This window comes from Aristolochia californica, unplaced genomic scaffold, assembly GCF_029961685.1.
Source record: "Aristolochia californica isolate CCGP_79_NKW_82.1479 unplaced genomic scaffold, dmAriCali1.0.hap1 SCAF_16, whole genome shotgun sequence".
Lineage (NCBI taxonomy): Eukaryota > Viridiplantae > Streptophyta > Magnoliopsida > Piperales > Aristolochiaceae > Aristolochia > Aristolochia californica.
Genome location: NW_027181837.1, coordinates 579,974 through 604,064, shown reverse-complemented (window position 1 = coordinate 604,064; position 24,091 = coordinate 579,974). Strand labels below are relative to the sequence as shown.

General features: G+C 41.1%; 1 protein-coding gene across 4 annotated transcripts in view; it reads left to right on the top strand.

Annotated features, from left to right (window-relative positions):
• The window catches only part of LOC137953010 (lariat debranching enzyme), a 53,120-nt gene that overhangs the window by 6,919 nt on the left and 22,110 nt on the right, over positions 1 to 24,091 (top strand). For 3 of the 4 annotated variants that reach the window (XR_011112337.1, XM_068800185.1, XM_068800186.1), the window contains exons 2-9: positions 639 to 796; positions 8,948 to 9,105; positions 9,549 to 9,670; positions 10,310 to 10,503; positions 17,999 to 18,181; positions 18,281 to 18,399; positions 18,504 to 18,640; positions 19,769 to 19,900. Coding sequence is in view for 3 of the 4 variants with exons in the window: in XM_068800185.1 (XP_068656286.1) it covers positions 674 to 796; positions 8,948 to 9,105; positions 9,549 to 9,670; positions 10,310 to 10,503; positions 17,999 to 18,181; positions 18,281 to 18,399; positions 18,504 to 18,640; positions 19,769 to 19,900 (1,168 nt within the window). In the remaining variant the exon portion in view is untranslated. The remainder of the gene's footprint in view (positions 1 to 638; positions 797 to 8,947; positions 9,106 to 9,548; positions 9,671 to 10,309; positions 10,504 to 17,998; positions 18,182 to 18,280; positions 18,400 to 18,503; positions 18,641 to 19,768; positions 19,901 to 24,091) is intronic. The other variant, XM_068800187.1, reaches the window with a different exon arrangement.

Sequence of the window (24,091 nt, the reverse complement as noted above, 5' to 3'; positions counted from 1 at the left end):
AAAAGTCGTGCTTCTGGGCCCCTCTGTATTGAAGGTGACTCAAAAGTTGTTATCAATTGGTGCGCAAACAATAAATGTCCTCTGTGGCGGCATTGGGATATGTTTTATGATGTATGTAATTTAATTTATACTTTAAATTGTAAATGGAATTATATTCCTAGATCTGCTAATCATTTAGCAGAGGCTAAACTAGGCGTCTCTCTCCAACACATTGTTGTGGAAGGAGGCCCTGTTTAGCAAGGTATTGCAATCTCTCTTTTCTTTTTAATACAACTTACACATCTTATTTAAAAAGAAAAAAAGAGTCATGTAAAACTCTTTCATACATGTTCTTCAACAAAACAAACTACCATTCTTTAGAGCCAAAGAGGTTTACTAACCTTATATCTGAAACACATTGTCCAAATGTTTATCACTAGTCCATTTGGCTTCTAGCTAGCACCCAAAAGTGTATATAAATATGTATAATGTAAATTAATAAATATAATTTGTCATCGGTTTCTTCAGGTTTCTGTTTTTCTTTCCTTTGCCAAGGAAGACTCTATTTATATTTTCTTTGTTTTCATTGCTTCTAACAACTCTTCTACCAGTTTCTGAGGCAGATTTTGAACTCACATTACCTCACTATATAATTGTAGGAACTTTTGCTTCTTGCTCGAGTAAACTTTGCACTATGAAGATAGCTGTGGAAGGATGCATGCACGGGGATCTAGACAATGTTTATTCAACTCTTTTGCATTTGGAGAAGGCAGAGAACACCAAAATCGACCTTCTGATTTGTTGTGGTGATTTTCAGGTATGTGTGGACAATCCCTAGCTAGGGAGATGAGCATGAATCTTTTTTTTTTTTTTTTTTTGAAATGATGCTGAATTTTATTAAGAGAGGTCAAATGAGCAGATTACGAAAGGGGAAGCCTTCCCAAACAATGAGAGATTGCTAGGAGGTTCCGAATTTAGCCAATTTATCAGCCAAAGAATTGGCTGATCTAGGAACGAGGTTCCAATTACAATGCATGGATGACACAATGTCAGCAATACAATCGGTGATTGACCAGTGGCGCCAAAAGGGGGGGGGGGGGGGGAACTATCTTTTGAACACCAGTTGATGATATTCTTTGAGTTTCCTTCGATAAGCAGCTTGCCATGAAGCCGCTCTTTAAAGATTTGGAGGCCGAATAGAAGAGCACTCACTTCAGCAGTATTTGAATCAGCAATACCCACCGGCCCAACATAGGATAGAATAGGGTCACCACTGCTGTCTCTGAAAACACCACCAGCTCCAGCCGGCCTATGACAGCCTAAAGCACTGCCATTAAAATTGAGTTTGATGCAGTTGTAAGGGGGAGGATCCCAAGTGGCCATAACCGGATTCCTGTAGGGGCTGGCCCATATGTGCGATCAAACCCCAATTTTTCCGAAGGAAAACACCCGATAGAGAGGCAAACTCCTTCCTAGTATGTAAGCAACTCGAGATAAGGCCTGCTGCCTGAGAAGCTGTATTATCTGGGGTGCTAGCCTTGGAGTTGAATCTCCGATTATTTTGCTCGTGCCATAGGCACTTAGGGACATGCGCAAGGCATGCCAAGAGAATTATCTTACCCAACTTAGGAAGGCGGATCCCTATAACCATCTCATAGGTGCCGAAAGGGTCCTGATGTAGCCCCATTTGGAGTCCAATCTTCTAAAATATCTTCATCCAGACTTGCCAAGAAAAATCACAATGTGAGAAAACATGCTGGATTGTCTCGTGGCACACACCACAAAGGGGACAAGTACGATCGTGGGTTGTATAACCTCTCTTGTGGAGGTTGTCAGAGGTGAGGATCTGCTCCTTGATGGCCATCCACACGAATAATTTGATTTTATTAGGCGCTGTGAGCTTCCATTGCCTTATGCTCATGCATGCTGTAATCTTGCTTTCTGATGTGAGAGTAGGCGAATGTAACTGTGAATCGACCATTAATGTTGGGCTTCTATGTCAGTTTATCAACTGCATGCTCACGAATAGTAATACTACCGAGTCTGGAGAGGAGAGAACAAAAAGCCGAAGTTTCCTCATCATTTAATCCCTGGTGAAACGTGAGACTCCATGAGCGGTATCTCCAAGAATCAGCTACTGAGCAAGAGAGGTCCCTCGCCACCCTAGAGAGCCACGGGAAGTCCTTGGAGAGGGGGTAGGGGCCGCACCATTCATCCGACCAAAAGAGGGTCCTTCCATTGCCTATGTGAAAGGAAGTTGCAACTTTGAATATTGGGAGGAGTTTTTGAATTGATTTCCATATCGGGGATAGGAGGTGAGTAGCGCCATCCTCCTTCCACCAGGCACCTGAAGGTTGAAGATAGAACCTGGCCATATCTCCCCATAGGTTGTTATGCTTGATGTTGAAGGTCCAGATCCATTTGAGCATAAGGGCATTGTTCATCTCCTTCGTAGGCTGGATGCTTAAACCAACCCGATTACGGGGCATGCAAATATCCTTCCAACTCACCAAATGATATCTGAAGGTGTCCTCTGATCCTCTCCAGAGAAAACGCCGACAGATAGCATCAATCCTGTTGCAAACGGAGGTTGGACAGTGCATGATGGATAATAAATAATTTGGCAGTCTTGCCAAACAAGACTTGAGGAGAGTGAATCGCCCTGCAGTAGATAAAAGCTTGCCCCTCCAAGTAGCTAGTCTTTTCTCAAATTTTTCAATAAGGGGAGGTCAAAGCGTCACCAAAAGCCAAGAGTCAAAGAGTGGGAGTCCAAGATATGTAACTGGCAAATTTTCCACTGAGCACCTCAAATAGTCAGCCATACCCTAAAGCACAGGTGAGTCTAGATGATGGCCTAGGAGGGTGGTTTTCTTCCGTTTAATGTTCTTACCAGAATCCAATTCAAATAGCCCTAATACAGCATGCAGTTTTCGGATCTGATCCATAGTACCAACCCTAAAGCAAATGGTATCGTCTGGAAATTGAAGGATCGGCACATCAAAGGCTGCACAGTCCGTCGTGGGGAGGATCCAACCCCAGTTCTTGGCCGAATAGATCAAAGAGGATAGATATTCTGCTACCACATTGAAGAGCAAATGGGAAAGGGGGTTTCCCTTCCTGATTGTCCTGGATCCCTTAAAATACCCACTGGCCGTTCCGTTGAGAAGAACGGAGTAGCTTGCAGAGGAGATGCAACTTTGAATCCAGAAGCGCCATTTTTCCCCGAATGCCATCTTCCCCAAGAGAGTGTCCAAAAACTTCCAATTAACTCTGTCAAAGGCTTTCTCGAAATCAAGCTTTAGGACGAATCTGGGAAGCTTTAAAGCCTTAAAATGGTGAATGAGCTCGTGACATGCCATGGCCGAATCTAATATTTTTCTTCCCTTGATAAAAGCATTTTGGCCATGATGAATGGCAATAGAAGAACCGCCCTAAGGCGATTGGCAAGGAGGCGAGCAAGCACCTTGTTGGCACTGGTGGTGAGACTGATCGATCGGAAGTGAGAAGAAAATGAGAAGAACAGAATTAGGTGATGGTTATGATCAGTTGTATCTTTTCTCTTTCGATCTCTTCTATCACCTTTATCCGATCTACCATAATCGGCCAATGGTCGGAAACAACCCTATTCAGGACTTTGCCTGTGGCATTGTTGTATAACTGAAGCTAGTCGTTGTTGGCTAAGAAGCGGTCAAGCTTGGAGAGGACGGGGGGTTGTCTACCATTAAGTAAAGGTCTTCCCAGATAGGGTAACCTCATCAAGATCCCAACTGCCAATAAAGTCTACAAATAGCCTCATGGATGTAGTGATTCTCCGGGAGGGCGGGGATTTCTCGTGGCAGAAGCGGGTAATATTGAACTCTCCCGCAAGCATCAAAGGAATGGGCCACCTCTGACAAGTCCTCACAAGGTCATCCCAGAAGAGATGTCTCTCGTGGTGTCTAGTAGGACCATACACACCCACAAGGCACCAAATGTTCCCCAATCCTTTGTTTCTCAATTTGATTTCGAGGGAGTAAGTGCCACAGCAGCGATCGATCACCTCAAAGGTATTAGTGTCCCACACAATCAGAATGCCTCCAGCCGATCCAATCGCATCCACAGAAATCCATCCAGGCTCCTTTTGAGCCCACAACTCACGGATATATCCAAGGGACAGAGAAGCCGTCTTGGTTTCTTGAAGAATAACAACATTTGCCTTGGTAGAGGCAAGGACGTCTCGAATTGCTGCACGACGACGCACAAACCTAATTCCTCGAACATTCCAAGAGATAATGATCATTGATCACTAGTTTTCATCTTGGACTTCTCAGACAGGTGGTTATCTCCCCTGGGGGGCTCCGTGTAGACGGTGCCCATCACCTTAGCAAGTTCCACTATCTGTGCCTAGGTTTCTCGGTTGAATTTGTTTTTCTATCTGAAGAGCAGCCACATACTTCTGAACTCTTTCACCCGTCTCTGAAAGGATGAAGTCCCCTATCTCTGGATTGCAGGGGTATCTAGAAGTAGCACTAGGACCATCCTGGAGAAGTTGTCTCGGATGACCTCTATTCAGACGCTGGTAGGTGGCAAGGGGAGGAGGAGGAGGAATTTTGGGGACTGTGGGATGGGGTTAAAGGGAGGCCTGTGGGGCTTTTAATGGGGGGGGGGGGGGGGGGGGGTGGTTATTTCGGGGGGTAAAGTGGGAAGCTGAATGGCAGTTGTAGGTATCTGGGGGGTGGAATAGATTCTATTAGGGCTAGTATTTGGGATGGGTTGAGATGGACTGGTGGGTGGGTGGTATGGCAGGCTGGAGGGAGGGACAACCAAGGAGGCAGCTGGAACAGAGTCATCGCCAACTGTAGGACTGGCTTGTTCAGGACTCATCTTCTGGGGTGAAGAGGCCGGGGTTGCTACTCTCAATGTGTGGACAGGTTGTGGAGAATCTCTGGATTTAGTTGTAGGACTTGAGGTCACATTTCTGAAATCTTGCATATCTGCCAACTCAATACGAATCCAGAATCGGGCATTATCCACCATAATGCATCGAAAGTATCGTCCTTCGCAAGGATGGATAGGATTGATGAGGATCTGGGCCTCATCAAGACGATGACAGTGCTCAGTAAGGGGCTCCAGAGCGATTATGTCACCAAACTCCGAGATGATGCTCGTGAAGACCTCATTGTGCCATAGTTCCGCAGGGAGGCCGACGACTGTAGCCCATTGCCCAAATTGACTAGAAGGAGTCAAGGAGAGCCATTCTGGTATCCCAACGATGCCCAAGGGGGTGTGGGGTATGAAAGCAAGGGCCGCAGAAAACTCTTGCTGGGTTTCAAAGTGAACAAGCCAGGAATGGGGGTTGAGGTAGGAAATTCTGGGTGTGTAGGGGAGGTGAAGCTCATCAATCAGCCATTGAATAATGCTGGATTTGACGATACTGGAGGAGGTGTGGACTAGGATAGAGTGGGTCAGAGATTGTCGCCCTTTATGGAGCAAGTTGGGAGGGATTTGGATGGTTTTAGATTTTTCTGAAGGAAAAAGGTGTGTAGGAACATGTTGTTCTGAATGGCTGGGTTAGGTAATTTCGAAGAAAGGGGAGGGCTGGTTTGGGGGGGGTAATTTCGAAGAAAGGGGAGGGCTGGTTTGGGGGGGGGGGGGGTGATGGGCTCAGATGAGTGTTTTGTCTCTGATGGGGCTCTGGTATAAGGGGGGGAGGGTGGTGCCGTTGGATCTGGGGGCTCCCCCTGTCGGAGTCTGTGCCGGAGAGAGGCTCCGGATGGCTTCTTCGAACTCCTTCCAGCCAAATCCCGAGTTTTTGGCCTCGGGAATATAGATCTTGGCGAGCACTGTTGTGCCACGCCGGTGGATGACACGACACACTCTCTTTGTCCCCGAAAGGAGCTCACTGACAGGAAGAAAATCAAATCCCGTGTCCAAAGTTCACGGGTTCAGCCAGCTTCATTCGTGACTCGTTGGAACTGAAGGACGAAGCTTGAAGCGGCTTCCATCGGGACACAGATGAAGGATATCTTCGATCTGACGGTAGAGGAGATACGAATCACCTGTTCGGAGCTCCGAGCTACTTTCTCCACTGTAAATCTGTTTTTTCCGTAGCTGAAACGGAAAGGGGGGGAGGGGGGGGTTCCTTTTCTGTTGCCGAGAGATCGTCATTACAGTTGGCTTCGAAATCTTCCGTAGGAGGTTCCATTGGCTCGTCGGAGGGAAGATTCAAGGTTTCCGAGCGTCTGGCTTGACGTTTTTCTGGTTTGGAATTTCTGCGTCTTTTTGGAAAGTCAACCTCTATCCGTCGATCGTGTCGGAGAAGGAGTCGGCATCCTTGCCGGAAGTCTACCGTCGAGGGTTTCGGTCACCAGCCGCAGGGACGGTGATCGGAGAAAGATCTCGGCTCATTTTCGAAAAGCGGCGCACGTTAGCACAATCGAAGCTAACGGTGCACGTTACGGGTTTCACCGGCCAACGTAACGCGTAACGTTAATTTCTCTCCCAAATCGCCTCTCTCTCGCTTCAAGAGTGGTGTAGTTGATGGGTGGGGGAGGGGATATGGACAGTACGGGCTGTTGATATGAGGTGTTTATTTTGGGAGATGGGGGAAGCAGTAGGTGAATGGTAAGGGGAGTCAGGAGGGCTCGTGGCTCCAGGTATGGGAGGTTGGGACTGGAAATGTTGAGAGGCCCAAGGCTTCCAGGTGTCAGATGGGGAGATTTGGTGGGGGAGGTCAGAGGGGTGTTCGGCTCCAGGTACGGGCGGTCTGTGGTGGTGGGCTGGTGCAGGGAGGGGGGTAAGAATGGGTTGGTGCAGAAGAGCTGTGGGGACAGTGCTGGGGTGTTTGGCTAGGATGATGTTTCGGGGATTGTGTGGGGGGATAAAGAGGTCGCGTGAATTGGGTTATTCTCGGGACTGGTAATTGTCAGTGAGGTGATGGGAGGATTGACAAGGTGCGTTTCAAGGGTTTTGAAATTTGAATATTCATTCGAGATGGTTCTGATGATGGGACCCGAGTTGGCCTGTAGGTGAGTTGGGATGGCTAACTCGGACCATGACCTTGGTTCAGATCAGATCTGGTTTAGCTTGGCATTCAATGGGTTAAGATTGTACTGAGTTAGTTGTGATTCCATAACTCTCGAGGTAGAGGCCATGGAGGGTGGGAGACAACAAAACTCACCGAATTCCAATATGACCCAAGCGGAAAGTTCACCAGAAGAAAGTTCAATGAATTTAGTTCCTCTTACCAGGGAGTTTGGCCTGATGAAGAAGTTTTCCTAGAGGAGTTCCTGCGGATTGTCGTCTTCTCAGATGAGTTCTCCGAAGATACTTGCCATGCTTTCTAGGGTGTGCTTACATCAAAGTTCTGCTGGGATGTCGCGCGCAGTGACTTTCTGTTCGACCCAATAAAGGCCAGAAACCCATGGCCACATGTCTTTTATTGGGGAGTTTGCTTCATTTTTTTCTCTGAGTAAAGCTTCTCTATCTTCTATAGATCCGAAGGCTAGTTGCCAGAGATTATTCTGGATGTGAGCGATCTTCAATGGCCATCGGAGGTAATCTTTTTTTTTGATCCAGGCTTTGATCCAAGTCGGATGAGTTGCAGTCATTCGCTATTGTGACAATTGTGGCCAATAGTAGTTTCTTTACACCCTCTGTCAGAGTTTGTTCGGGGAGGACCAGAGAGAGATGGTTCTCGTGGGGAGAGAGTTTCGAGGGAGGTGGAAGGGAAGGGGTGGTGTTTTCTTCTGAGATTTTCATCGGGGTTTTCTGAATGGTTGGAGTTTGTGGGTAGTATTTCCCGAAGACAAAAGGGGGTGGGTAAGGTGTGTTTTGGAGGATGTTTTTCCCCCAGGTAGCTTCTTGGGATTTCTGATTTCTCCTGAAGGACGATAGGGGTTGATGATAAGCTGGTTTGTTTTGAGTGATTGATGCCAAGGGTTTTTTTGGTGGCTTGTGGTTGGGAGAGGTGGTGTATCGTAGATCGGAGTTGCTTCCATCCCAAGCCTAAGCTTGGGTTTTTAATTGTTTTGAGTGATTGATGCTAGGGGATTTTTTGGTGGGTTGTGGTTGGGAGAGGTGGTGTATCGTAGACTGGAGTTGCTTCCATCCCAAGCCTAAGCTTGGGTTTCGCTGAATAAAAACCATCCCCATAATTCTATTAGCTTGTCTCTGGGTGATCGAGCATTTAAGCTTTCCTCTATGAAATTGAATGTGGATCTGGAACTCTAACTCCGGGGTGAAGATCTGCCGAAACTTCTCCCAATCTTTCCTTCCCATATTTTTTCTAGGATGAAGGTGAAAGCTTCTACGGCTTCAATGGGGATTGAGATGAAGGATCTCTTTACTCCTGCTTGGGAGATGATTTGCAGTGAGGTACCCTTTCGGTCTATCTTCCTCAAGAGAGAGATAGATCCAGTGCCTTTTCTGAAGTGAAATTCTTCTAGGTTTTCCACCCTGATCCATCGTCTTGATGTGCGGCTCACTACTGTTTTCCATTCTTTTTCTTCAGCTGTCTCTTTCGATCTAGATGTCTCCTCTTCGAAAGGATTTTTTTTTGTTGTTGCTGCAGCGACTGCGTTGCTTCGTCGTCCAACAGAGAGTCTGGGCGATGCTGTGGGGAGATGGCTCTGGAGGTTCTGGATTTTTTGAGGCGAGAAGGGAGAAGGGGGTGCTTCAAGATGGGTCCCCGGGTGTTTTTGTTTCGTATCACAGCGCATCACGCCTCATCGCTACGCTTCGTGTTTTTTCCCCCTTTCGCATCGCATCTCTCTGATTCGATTCAGCTCAGATCATACTGTCCTGTTTCGCATCGCTCCGCACTACTCGGTATCGTAACACCCCGCTCCGCATTGCTCCACACCTTGTTTTTGCTCCGTATCACATCGCTTCCCCCTGCATCGCATCGCTCTGCACCGCACCAGATTTGTGCTGTTTGTTTCATATTTTTGGTGAAACGCAATTTCATTACAGGTTCTTGGTTTTGCAGGCTGTCAGAAATGAAAATGACTTGGAAAGCGTAAATGTGCCGTATCATTATCGGAGTATGAACTCATTTTGGAAGTATTACTCTGGACAAGAAGTGGCACCAGTTCCTACTATTTTCATTGGAGGGAATCATGAAGCCTCAAATTATTTGTGGGAGTTGTGAGTTACTCACTTGGTTTATTTTTTTCCTGTTTTTGTCTATGTTTGTATTCGTAAAATATATATGTTTACTTTTCAACTAACAGTTTTCAAGAGTGCATTTGATGTTACCTTTGAATCATGATCAGCATTATGAATATGTCAAGGTTCTTTGAGAAGTGTTATATGTAAATTCATAATACTCATTTGAATTTCATTAGTGAGCTCATATACTTTGGAAGCTGGGGATTAATCTTTTTGTGTGTAAATTGAAAGTTTTTGCTGGTTCCGTTGTGCAACTCATGAAGACTTGGGAATGCTGACAAAAGCTGTTTACTTTTGTAGATGGACATAGTTTTAAAATAAAGAAATGTTTCTGCTAGTTTCTTTTAGTCTTACTTTTCTTGAGATTTTTTTGGCACGTTTCCTGATGAAGATATTAAACAAGCATGCCATCTTGCCAGGTACTATGGAGGATGGGCAGCACCAAATGTATACTTCTTGGGTTTTGCTGGAATAATTAAGTTTGGGAACATTCGTATTGGTGGAATCTCTGGAATTTACAATCCTAGGCATTATTATTTAGGCAAGTGAAACTCACTATCCATATTAACTTGCTTTATCTTTTAGTTGTTTTAATTGATGCCTATATTAGTTTTTCTTTATTGGAGAATGCAGTTAAACGTTAAGCGTTATTGCATATTTTTAAAAGTGCTTCCTATATATTAATGCTGCCAATGGGAATAATCTGACATTGGTTGAAGTCTGAGAAAAGTCTTAAGTTATTAGTTGGAGGAAAAACTTTCTAACCACGGATGGCCTTTTTTGGATGGACTTGGATCCAACTTTAACCAACACAAAGGATGTTATATTCATTTTATAGGACTGAACTGATGATTAAATTCTGGTGTGGATGGCCTTATTGACCTTAATGCTCTTGAGATCTTATGTGAGGAAGGTTTTTAAAGCTTGCTATCAAGGGAGTTGAAAGCAAGCTTAAGGACCTACATCAAATTCTTTTAGCTAGAGTATCTGTTCCCAACACTTAACAGGTTAGAATTAGCATTTTGTGGCTTATACATTCAGGGTTTAATCAGATATTTCATCGAAGTTGCAAAAGACCATCTTGTAGTTAGTTAACTAGTTTCACTGAATCGATTATCTGTTGTTTCACAACAAATGATGTACCAAGGCTGCACCAATTTACTGAACACTAAATGAGCAGGACACTACGAGAGGCCGCCTTATAACAACAATGATATCCGATCTGTATATCATGTACGTGAATATGATGTGTACAAGCTCTTGCAAGTTAAGGAACAAATTGATATTTTTGTGTCACATGATTGGCCTTGTGGCATCACTGATTATGGTAACTGGGAGCAACTTCTTCAGCAGAAACCCTACTTCGAGAAAGAGGTAGTCATCCATGTTCTATGATCTTGTCTTTTTGTTCATTTTGTTTTTTGTCTGTTGACCATTTCTTTGAAGGGAGATGGAATCTGTTTTTTGAGTTTCCAATTATTAAATGCTTCAATTTTTTTTTAACAAAAGAGAAAAGTTAAATAGTTCATTGAGGTTAGAAAGAAAAAGAACAAAACTAATTGTGAAATAAGTTGGATCAACCTAGTGAGATGAGAATTGTGAGAGATGAAGATCAGAAGAACCCTTGACAGTTAGAGAGACTGCTTGCATGTCTGGATAGGGGTCCAAAGTCGACCCCTGATCCCTATTTATTCATTGAGTGATGAAAGTACATGATAAAAGACTAAATTGCCCGTCTATTCCAATTGATAAAACACATGAAGTAGTACAGATTTGAGAATAAAAGAGCCTAAACTCTACCACATAACCACGACTTGTTATTTCTATAGTGAGGAACATGTATAAAAGGAAAATTATTAAATTAGCCTTCTATATTCTAATACTCGGCCTCAATTTGGATCGTAATACCAAACAATTCGAGCTAATTACATATGAATGAAATTCCAGTTCTCTAGGAGCTTTTGTAAAGAAATCTCCATTTTGCTCCACTGATTTGTTGTAGGGTGTTACAATCTTGCATTATAAAACAAATGACAATCCACCTCAATATGCTTAGTCTCGTGGAACTTAAAAGTACTTAGAATAAAAATTTCTGCTTGATTGTCACAAACCATTATTGTAGGATTCTTATTGTCAAAACTGAATTCAACTAGTATTCCCACTTTTTTTTTTTTTGAAAAAAGTGTGATTTTTATAAAGCTAGAAGGCAAAACAAAAACATCAGAGATGGGAATCTCTAACAATAAGAGATTGAAGGAAGACCCCCTCATTAGCAAAAGAATCAGCTAAGCATACTGATATGGGTTTTGACTCCATTTACAAACAACAAGAGAAGAGAGATCCTGAATCTCATTAAAGTAGTGCCAAAGTCGTCAAGGAGGAGATATCTTCCCTTCACACCAACATATCTACATGAAGCCAACCCTGAAATTTGTCATGAAAAATTCTAAGACCTTGCCGAAGGGCAAGAAGCTCAGCTGATGTACAATCAGAAAACCCAATAGGACCAGAGAACGATGCTAAAATGTCACCTGATGAATTTCTAAAAACACCGAAGGTCCTGGGTTGCCAAGAGAGGAGCCATCGAAATTTAGCTTTATGATATAAGGATCCGGAGGAGACCATTCAACATGCTTAGGAGGATCTGTAGAGTGAAGAATAGCCACTTGGTTTGAATTTTTGATTATTTGGTGTCTCGTGGGGTCTATGGGCTTACTAGGCATAGCAAGAGACACCTCTTCTAGGACGACCTTTTGTTGGTCTGTCAGAGATGGCCTGTTCCGCTTTTGCTTGCCGTTGACTTCAATGTGACCCGATTCTGCCACGAGAAGTCCCCACTAGGGGTGGCATCGAGCCGAGCCGAGCCCGAACCCGCCTATGTTCGAGCCGAGCCCAGTCTTGAGCCTAAAATTGTTATCGAGCTCGAGGCCAATAATTTTAACCGAGTTCGAGCCGAGCTTGAGCTTCAACATTCATTTAAAACTTTTCAAAAATTTCATGTCTCGAGTTCGAGCTCCAACATACATTTACAACTTTTCAAAAAATACATGTCAAATAAATTGTATATAAAATTGGGCATACATTTTACATAAAATTGGGCATACATTTTACATAAAATTGGGCATGACCTCTTCTTAAAATTGAGCATAAGGGTAGCATCGAATCCAGCTGAGTCTGAACCTTCCTATGTTTGAGTCGAGCTTAATTTAAAGATTTCGAACTCGAGCTTGAGCTCTAGCCGAGTTCGATGTTAACCTACATTTAATACTCTACATAAAATATATGTCAAATAAATTATCTATAAAATTATGCATACATTTAAAAAAAAAGAATGATAGGGGAGGTTCGGGATTGAATCTCGATAATAGATTAAAACCCACCAATACTAATCTTTTTTACCCCAAATGTTGTCAAGCTTATTTTGTAATTTTTGAATCTGGCCATAAATTTACTATGACCTCCTTAGTGCCCTGATTGAAAATTTATATTATAGGAAAAACTAGAAATGTTTTTACTAGGATACACATTTCCAAAAAAACCTTTAAATAAAATCCTATTACTATTAGAGACTTACTAGAAAATTACAAGAAATATTTTAAAATTTCTTAGGAAAGTTAAATGGACCTCTTATTGCCACTTCTAGGAAAATAAATAAAAATTAATAATCAATCTAATATATTACTATACCTATCGATAAATTTTTAATCAAATAAAATGTCAAACACAAAATTGCTATGAAAATTGCCTCATGCTAAAAGTATTATAGCATCAACTGTCAAATACTTATTCAAAATTTTTCTATACGGTTTTCTAGCCCATCTTGGCAAGAAAATTGCACAAAATTTCTTATTTGAAAAATGTTTCCAAAAAACATGAGGCACTAATGGTCCCTATATTTCTCCTAAAAATGTCGTTTTAACATTTATTGAAAAAACCACTAATAGTATCTAGAAACGTATTTCTACTAAATGTCTTTTCAATTTCTTCAAGAGCCATGAGGACGAGACAAAAAAGTTTTTTTTTTTTACTTGTTTATGCGTGACTTTCACACGTGCGAAATCGACTTCACGCTGGGGTGGGAGAAATTATTTTCTCCCAACTTAGGTATCTCTCTGTACTCTGGTTTTTCACTGAGACGATGGAAACAGAGGAGGCGAAGAAATCGGAGGGAAGGGGATGTAGCGACCGGCGAGGAGCTGTTGACGGTGATAGAGGTGGTCAGATCGGCTAACGGGAGGGGCTTGGCGTTCCCCCCTTCTCCTGATCCCGATCCCACGACTCGCCAGTTAACGAGCCGGCTCGCGAGCTTTCGAGCCGAACCTTGATTCGGTCGAGCTCGACTCGTTAACTCAAATGAGCTGATTTTGGATCTCAAGCTCGAGAGATACCGAATCGAACTCGAGCCGCTCGCGAGCCGGCTCGGTTCGAAGCCACTCCTAGTCCCCACCGTCTAGGAGGATTACTACCTCCATGAGGCTCTTTGCTGACTTCATTGGATGTTGGAAGTTCGATGAAATTGCTTTATCTGGGAAGACCTTCACTTGGTCCAACGGAAGGCAGCCCCCTGTGCTTTCAAAGCTTGATAGGTTTCTTGCCAATGAAGATTGGTTGCAGCTATATAGTGATTGTACCAGCAAAGTGCTTAACAGGATTGTCTCTGATCATTGGCCGATCATGGTGGACACTCACTTCAGCAGCTAGGGCCCCCACCATTCAGATTCAACAATGCTTGGATCAAGGACTCCTCATTTGATTCTTCGATCCAGCCCTTTTGGAGGAGGATTGTCCCTCCCGGTGAAGCTCAAGCTTCTCAATCTCCTTTTTCGCTCTTGGGCCCTCGACCGCCAATCCTCTCGTTCAACGGAGCAAGCTTTTGCCCTTGCTCAGGTGGTTATCATTGATGCGGACGAGGAGTCTAAACGTTTGACCTCTGCTGAATCGGCTCAGTGATATGCTCTCAAGGGGAAGTTGTAGAATTTCGATCATTGTGATCTAGTACATTGGAAGCAGCGGGCTCGATTCAAATGGCTTTAAGAGGGGGATGCTAATACAAAATTATTTCATGCTGTGGCCACCGCCAGAAGAGTAACCAATCATATCACATCGCTGTGTGTCAATGGTGAGATTACCTCGGACAAACCCCTTATTTCTAATAATCTGGTAAGCTTTTTTGCAAATCTCTACACTGAAGGTCAGACAGTTCGCCCCTTTTTTCAGCAGGTTAATCTTATGGCCATACCTGTTGCAGCCACTGGTCTTATTGAGCTCCCCTTTTCAGGTCGAGAAATTAAGAAAGCTGCAATGGGGCTCACTCTGGATCGTGCTCTGGGCCCGGGGGGATTCTATGGCGAATTCTACCGGCACTGCTGACTCCTCATTGGTGAAGACATAGCTCACATGGTCCACTCGTTCTACCACAGGGGCATTTATTTCAAGAGTATTGGGGCTTGATTCATCGCTCTTATTCCCAAAAAAAGTCGGGGTAGAGTTTCCTTCTGAATTCCGGCCTATCAGTCTCACCACCAGCACCTATAAAATCATTGCGCATCTTCTTGCCAATCGTCTCAGAGCGGTTCTTCCAGTTTCTATTCACCAAGGGTAGGGTGCCTTTATCAAAGGGAGGATTTTGAGAAGGCATTCAACAGAGTCAACTAGAAACTTCTTGATATTCTTTTGGAAAGAATGGGTTTTGGTGCTAAGGGGAGATTCTGGATCCAAAGTTGCATCTCCTCGGCCAGCTACTTGGTGCTTCTGAATAGTACAGTGTGTGGTTTTTTTAAAGGCACTTAGGCATTCGTCAAGGGGACCCCCTGTCCCCTCTGCTTTTTAATGTGGTGGCGGAATATCTCTCATCTCTAATTTATTCGGCCAAGGGTTTGGGGTGGCTTCTCCCCACAACGGATATTGCGGCTTTTGACAAACCGATTCTTCAGTTTGCGGATAACACTATTTGCTTCGGCGTGGGCACCAAGGATCATATCAAGAAGTTGAGAGTTGTTCTTGGGCATTGCAGATTCTACCACTACGGAGGTGAATGCTCTTCATCTCGGGTTGAAGATTTTCATAGACAGACTTCAAGGGAAGCTGCTGATTGAGGGAGACTCTAAAGTGGTCATAAGTTGGTACTCTAATTCAGCCTCTCCCCCTCGGCGGCATTGGTCAATTACTTCATCTATTGCAGATATTGTATCTTCCATTTATTGTACTTAGAATCACATTCCTAGGTCAGCCAATTTTGTGGCTGATAGGCTAGCCAAATTTGGAACCTCCCAGCAACCTCTCATTGTTTGGGATGGCTCCCCCTCGTAATCTTCCTCTCTTGAGCCTTTTTAATATAACTCAACACTATTTAAAAAAAAAAAAAAGAATAGCCACTTGATCCCTGCTACTTCTCAACAAATCATTGGAAATGTCACTAAACATATCCTGTGATTTCAGCCCGTGGATGATCATGGAAGAAAGCAAATTCACTTGCTTCATCTGTGAAGAGGAAAGTTGCTGGAAAAACCTATAAATTCCTCTCGTTCTAGATGTGCCAAGAAATTAGAACAACACATGCCTGTAAAATAGCTTTTCTAAGAGTGGGAAGATGAATCCCATAACCACTGGATACGAATTCAGCAAAGAAGGCTGGAAAACATATAGAAATTTTGAACAAACTGAGAAAGTTGTTCCAAATGTGCCACGAGAATCTGCAATGAAGTAAATGGTTGATAGGTTCCTCCTCCATTCCACATAGCACACATAGAATATTTGCGATGTTTGAACCCTGTCAAAGCAGGTTATCACAAATAAATATCTTCCAATGCAAGCCACTCCTTAAGAAGAATTGGGATTTTTGAGGACCCATAAATTTCCGGGCAGCAGCAGCAAAACTAATGGAAGAAACATTTGAGGAATGAAGATGATGGCAAGAAGATACAGAGAAATCCCCATTGGATTCAGATCACCAAATGATTTTGTCTGGCTGAGAGGGTTTAAGCTAAAAGTGGTTGGGAATAATAAAAAATAAAATATGTTTTGCACCTTTGCTTCTTGAGTCGGTTTGCAAGCTTCAAGCTGACCTTGACCATACTTGAACTCAGCTCATTCCGGTTAATGAGCTTGAGAAAAACTGAGCCACTAGCAAGCTGGCTCTGCTTAGTGCTACTCCTAATCATCAATCTTCAGTAGAGTACTCCCATAATGGAAGAATTTCCATCTTGCACCTCTTCCTTGGATAGTTCTCTACCCTCCCTCATCTTTAGATTTTTTTTCGCTTCGTTGTCGAATGACCTCCCATAATGGAAGAAATTTGATCTTTTCTTTGGATAGTCCTCTGTGTTCAGTTCTTGAGTCTAATTAATGCAAAGTCGGCACGCGGATTGATCTTGTATGGATTGTTGTTTCATTAAGGGTAGTTTGGGGATTTCACACTTGTATTTTGATTGCCCTAGTTTTCTCTTTATATTTGGGGCGCAGCTATTAGAGTTATCATTGAGTGTGTGCGATTTCTCTTGTAAACTACTTCATCATCATAGTGAATTATTGCATCGGCGGAAGACAAGACTTAGTCTCACCTTGAGGGGAACTTTTATAAATCTTGTGTTTTCATGCTTGATTATTTCTTCTTCTGTGATTATTATTGCTCTTGTTAGTATTAAATTAGGACTTCTAATTCCTAACACTCTGCCCTCCCTTGTCAAGTCTCTTTTCCCTTTGTTGTCAAATAATTTTCCATACATCATCAGTTGACTCATCTTCAGAAATCTCACATCTCTTTCCACCTTCTAGTTTTCTTCTTTTTCGTGCCTCATTATGCTATTTTTTTTAAATAAGGATATATAACTATTAAAAAAGGAAAAAAGTACAACAAACCTAGCTAGGTGGGCCTTCCTCCATAACAAGTGTTGGAGTGAAATACCCATCTTAGCCTGAATGTCTGCTAAATGATTGGCAGAACGTGGATGTGCTTCCAACTACAGTTTATAAAAGAAATTAAATTACAAAAATCAAAATACATATCCCAGTGCCACCAAGGAGGTAGGATTGACTTTGCACACCAATCAATGACAGTTTTTGAATCCCCTTTGATACAGAGGGGCCCCATGAGATGGATTGTGAAGATTTGAAGCCTATTGAGTAATCCCTAGAGTTCAGCAGTGGTGGAGTCGGAGACTCCAAGTGGCTCAGCGAAGGAGAAGAGAAGACAACCGTTTGCATCCTGGATAACTCCGCCATATCCCCTAGGACCAGGACAGCCAAGAGTGCTTCCATCAAAGTTTAGTAAGTAATGGCCCGCTGGTGGAAGGCTGAGTCAACCCAGCTACAAGCCGCCAGTTTCCTCTGAGATTGGAGCCGCTAAAACTTCTAAACTCCGTTCGGGTCAATAGCCAAGTTGTTACGTTACCACAATAATATCAATCAAAATTTCAGTAGGGATCAGATTTAAATTTGAATTTTCTGTTGTTTTTTTCCTTCCATAGAGCCCAAAGGATATGTCCAACGCAGCATGAGAGAAGCAGTTTTCCAAGCTTTGGGAGCCTCACTATGCTATTGCACCATCTCTTTTTCTTTTTCTTTTTTCCTGTTTTGTCCAACTTCACTTAAACTCAGGATAAGTCTCTCATATCAATTTCGTCTATCCTCTGTTGAAGATGCTTGCTCAAATTGAAAACTGGATCTGCTATTTTCATCGGGCAGGTGCCATGCATGCGTTAAGTCCTCAACTAAGCTATTGGGATGATACCATATCATAGGAGAAAAACATAGTGATCTTTTAGTTGTGTGTGTGTGCATGTGTGTGGTTTGGGGGATTTTTGTCGTTTGTTTTTTATCAATTAGTTTCTACAGCTTCTAAAATCTATTACATATTTGTCTTGTCTTACAGATAAAGGAGAGAACTCTAGGTAGTAAGGCTGCTGCTGAACTGCTGGATAAATTGAAGCCACCTTATTGGTTTTCTGCTCATCTTCACTGCAAATTTCCAGCAATTGTTCAACATGGGCAAGGTGGTCCAATCACAAAGTTCCTTGCACTTGACAAATGCATTCGAGGTCGCAACTTTTTGCAGGTATCAGTAGTCTGTTACCTTGTTTTTTTCTTTCTTTTTCTTTTTTTTTCCCCACAGGAGGGTAGTATTTGGATCTCTAACTTTAACTTGTATTTTAAGATTCTTGAAATTGAATCAGACTCTGGACCTCATGAAATCGAGTATGATGAAGAGTGGCTCACCATAACTAAGAAACTGAATTCACTCTTCCCTTTGACCAAAAAATCTATGCAGTTTGGGTATGACTCTTTATATATTTTTGTTGAAATGATGCCATGTTAGTTCTATATATTCTTCATTTAACTCGAATTGCTGATAGATAAACTTTCCTTGTGGCTTTTAGTGCTCAGCAGGTTGACCTGCTTGAGTGTCGAGAATGTGTCCGAGAAAAGCTGAGAACTAGAGGGTGTAAACCTTTTGATTTTGTTCAGACCGTTCCGTCTTATGATCCTTCTCAATCAAACTCTAAATGCTTTCTTGGTATGATTTCTTCATTTGTCATGTTTAAAGTTTTTGCTCTATTTATTTTGTTTCTTCCATTTGTATCTTGAAGTGCATAGTAGGATTTTTGTAGCCTGCTTAAATGGATGTTTAGATGCCTTTTGTTTTTTAGAGAAATTGGGAATTTTGGCTTCCATGATCTGCACGAGGGGGCTACTTCTACCAATGAGGGACACTATCAAGAAAAAAATTGTAATAACGTACCTCTTGATTGAAAACAGAGTAATGCGATGAACTCAATAAAAGTGAAAAAAATAATGCGAATAAATTGCAACCCTTTATGGATGATCATGATACTTTCCAAAGATTGAGATGAACTCAATGAAATGCTATCTTGCATGAAACAATATGATTGTCATGTTGTCTTCAAGTATAATCCATTTTCTTCATAGCCAAAAAATCATTTTTCTATCAAGGATCAATGCTTTTCTACAACAAATGTAGCTCACCCTTGTTCAGGTTTACGAACTAGAGATCAAGAGAAGCAATATATGTTTCTATTGTCCTCTTATTGTGGAAGGTGATATGGCAGTGATTATTATTTTTTTTTCTTTTAGACAAGAGTCTGCTAACGCATCTGCTCCATTTTGATGATGAGATTAGTGATACTGTAAGAGACTTTGGATTTTTTGGTTGCATATCCTAGAAGTACTAATTCCATAGCAGATTATTTGCTCATTTTGATGTTTCTAAACCATATTTGATTGTGGGGGATTGGTTCCCCTTAGTCATTCCTCCTTGATATATTTATCATTTTTTTAGAAGGATGAGAAATTTATTGCAAGTAAAAGCAGAGAATACAAAATACAAAAAAATCACCAAAAGGCCACTCAGATGGGCAAAACACTCAAAACTACAAAACATAAATGCCAAGAGGCATCCCAACCAAGAAATCAACTAGTGTCTATTCTTTTTTTTTTTTCCCTTTTTTTTAATCTTTTGATGCTAGCGTATTTACTTGCTTTTTTTGTTGTCTTTGTAGACCCTTCCTCTTTCTTAATGAAATTCTCACTGCTTTTTAAAACAAATATATCAAGTTCTATTTAGGAAAACAAGATTATTTTGTCAAAATTTGCTATTTAAGATAAAATTTCTTTTTACTGTTAGGCCATTGCCGGAATCCTCAAACTGAATCCTTCTTGCAACTTTTGGAACTCCCTTATCTTCTGGATGGCACCGTTGATGCTCAAGGCCCAATAAAGAGTCCCACACCACTAAATTCTGCAGGTATATTTATTGGTAAGATGCCTACTAGTGCTATATATGTCTTTTGACTCTTGTATGCATATATGACACAGTACATAATAAGGTGGAGGATTTAACTGAGGAATATCTAAGTATAAGAAGACATCTCCCCAAAGGTACTCATGTTTATGAAAGAAGGAAGAAAAAGATTCAATTAAATGAGGCATGAATTTCCTATTTTAGGACAATTTCCAAGGATTGAAAGTCCTAAATTGGAAAGTTTCTGTAAGTTTCAGTTTCCTACGTCAAGCATGCTGAATTAGAAGCTTTACTTAGGCAAGTGACTAGTTGTTTTTAGCAACTTGCTGTTTAGTTAGAGCCTTCAAGTAGAGTGTTTTTTTCCTAGTAATAGTTTCTCTATGTTAAATTTGTTCCTTGTTTCCAAATTAGTGGTCTAAAGTTAGCAAATATATAGAGTTTCTTTTCCGGCAAGTAGAACTAGATTTAGTAAATTTTAATTCGAGTCTGTTTCTTATTGGGGACAACATAGGAGTTTCCTATTTTGTTGATTTGTATGCCTACAATGGTCTTTCATATGGAACACAAAAACATCATTCTTTTGCTATTGAATGAAGTTCTGGGTTTTGTTCTCTCTGATAAATTTATCCTTTGTGTTTTTTTATCTGTTTTCTATTTTTCTTAATAATTACAGAAAGCTTACTGTTGTTCAATTTTTACTCATCAAATTCAAACTTAAATTGTAGTTTTCCTAGTTGCTGCTGAAATCTAGGTTACCCATATTCTAAAAAACATTCAACTTAGTTATTCCTTGAATTTATACCATCATGTTGCATCAATATTGTAGAATTGAGAGAATTGAGAAATCAAGTCTTTGGAGGAAGACATGTAGGTTGGGAGAGAGGACTTGTGATGTCGTTAATTCTATAATCAAGAGATTAAGGAGCTTCCCCCATAACTTTTTTTTTTCAAACTTTACTTTGATGGAAGTTCTATCGGGATCCCTCTCAGCTTGAATATGGGGATGGGGGGGGGGGGGGGGGGGGGGGGGGGGGGGGGGGTGTTTCTCCTTTGAAACAAAAGATAGTTACACACATGATGAGCTATTTGCCCAGTAAGTCCTATTAATAGTCATTTGTAAATTCAATAAAAATTTCAATCTAGAGAAAACATTATCCGTAATAACTAACATTTGGAATATAACACCTATCACACTAGATCGTTGTTTTACCCTACCAACAAATGTAGTTACACACATGGTGAGCTATTTGCCCAGTAAGTCCTATTAATAGTCATTTTTAAATTCAATAAAAATTTCAATCTATCAATTCATTGTAATTGGAATTTCATTCCTAGAATTGATAAATTACCAAAATTCGGAACCTCCCAGCAAACTATCATTGTTTGGGAAGGCTTCTCCCCCTTGTAATCTGCTCGTTTGAGCTTTTGTTTTAATAAAATTCAGCATCATTAAAAAAAAAATCAATCTAGAGAAATCGTTATCCATAGTAACTAACAAGTAACATTTGGAATATAACACCTATCACACTAGATTGTTGTTTTACCCTACCGGCAAATGCCGCATTGTACACCCCAAAAACTGTACAATAGGATCATCTCTAATTTTCCCATCGATATGATCTTATATTCAAAATGAAGGCTAAGGAATAATAGTAGCAACCAAGGTAGAAAATCATCTATATTATCAATGAGCAAATCTAAAACAGGTCAATTGTAGGATATTTTGTATTTCCAGATGAAACATACACACGCATTTCATACATGTGCTCCACATTTACGATACAAATATAAAACATCCTTAGATTACAAACTTACTCTCATTGGTCATTCAATGAGATCCTTATTCCTGACTACAGTTGAGGCCCTTATACTTTAGGTCAAACTTGGAATGCCACTCTTGAATACTTATCAGTCTTTCTTATCCCTTTTTTGTCATCCCCATGGAGGTCCAAATACTTCCCACTTGGTGTCCCAAGCAGGATTCACATCATCTTGTCAGAATTCTGACAAGGTCCAAATAATCCTCTTTTGGTTATCTAGTTGATCTGAGTTATCTACAAAGAGAAATCGATATTGGAAACAACTAAGGTCAGATTGAAAAAGAGTTTGAGCAGTAACAGAAAGCTTCAACTTCCGAGGTATTTTATGCTATCAAGAAAGAGACTTTATATGGAAAATTATATATAAAAAGAAAAATATGTAAGTCTATTTTCTTACGTATTCAACCAATTCTCGGTATGATTTTTATATAAGGAGATATTGATATTGGAAGAGTCAATGGTCATGCTGGAAAAAAAAGAGAAACAGTGCTTAGTTTGGCTAGATAACAGAGACTGAAATATATCAGATTATTTATCTTTTGATAACTATATTTTATGAAGAGAAGTTATAATTGGATGAAAGGTATTTAAGTCTAGTTTCATAATGAGATAATTTCATGTCAATCTGATCTATATTTAAAGATATATTCGCATTGGAAAAATCAAAGGTCATGTTGGTTTTTTGTTGTATTGAAAAATTCAAATTGTTTTGCGTCACTTTTTAAGTTGATATATCAGAAAAATATCTCACTTCTCCCTGGTTTGAGGGCTTATCTAAACATCTTTGTTATATGGGCTTATGGCTACATCTATGATATTTGGTTCAAGTTGGGATCACTGCCATTACCTTCCACTTTGAGGGGGAGAAGTACAAGAAAGAGGTATTTTATTCCATATGTTGTGGATAAGTTTATGTATTCCATATGTTGTGGATAAGTTTATGTGACCAAAATATTCAAGAAAGGGGGTGCACAAAAGATGAAGCTTCTGCATCTAAGAAAAAAATATTTATATCGGATTATGATTATTTCATGGGTCCTTCTACAAGGTTTATTATTTTGGTTCGTTTTATATGAGTTGGAAGATGGTCGTGTTATATTCAGATGCAGTTGTTATGTCTCTTTGGGGACATTATTATTTAAGAAGAGGTGGCTTCAACTACTTTTCTCATACCATAATTTATTTGACTCTAAAAAATATCACGGTTGGGACACCATGAGAGTCGGTGCCCGGATTGGGACACCATGATAAATTTAACTCTAAAAAATATCACGGTTGGGATACCATGAGAGTCGGTGTCTGGATTGGGACACCATTATAAATAATGCCACAACTCCCCCCCCATCTTCCTGTAATGGCTTTTATTACTCCTACCACTTGAGAGTCGTTGTCTTATGGAGAGACACGGTGGTGGACACTTCAGAGCAATGCCGATAGACACATTACCTACAGAAGACGGAGTGTGCCCTACATCCAGCATTAGGACTGGAGTATGGAACAATGTCTTACTGGCTAGGAGTGATTTTTACTTTCACTTATATTATGCCAGTAGGGCCTCATGGAAGGGCGCAACAGTGTGAGGGGGAGTGTTGGAAGATGAAGGCATATTAGAATATGTGCCATTTTATATTAAAAGAATTTATACATCATTTGCAGCAAGCTGGGGGTTCATGATATTTTCTCCCCCCATCTTGAGGGGGAGTGTTGGAAGATGGGCTCCAGCTCACACGCCAAGGAAGACCCACATATCTAAGAGTATTATAACATGGGCCACACGACCAAGAAATGCCCACAAGATGGGCCCAAGGACCCACCATGATTACCACGAGCTGGCATTGTTATCACATAAGTTGGAAGATCAAGAAGGACTAATAAAGGCATCTTTATCTTATGGTCATGTTCTAGAAGAGTTCTCGTTTGAGTAATGTTTGTCTTTTATCTATTTTGAGTTATTTAATTATGTTAGGATTTATCTTTAAGTGTTAGAGTTCGGGTGTAATTGGGACAAAGGTAGTTTTATTGTAATTGGACTCTACTACGTTCCTCTATTATAAATAGAGGTTCATGTACTATGATTATAATAAGTTAATGAAGTCAATGAAGTATTTCTCTTTTCCATAAATTCAACACTAGTGGAGGCCCAAACTTCTCATTGTAGATGGGCACCACCATCCCATTCTGGTTAGTTGAGGCCCAAACTCCCCACTGTAGATAGGGTACGACCACACATTTATTTAACTTAGTCAACACATAACCCCATGTACGAGGGGTCCAAAATGTTCGTAGCTGTCTAATCAAAGAAGACCCTCAAACCCACATGTCTAAATGAGGTGAGAGCAAATAAGACCATTCATTCAAGTTTTATATCAAATCCTTAACCCAAACC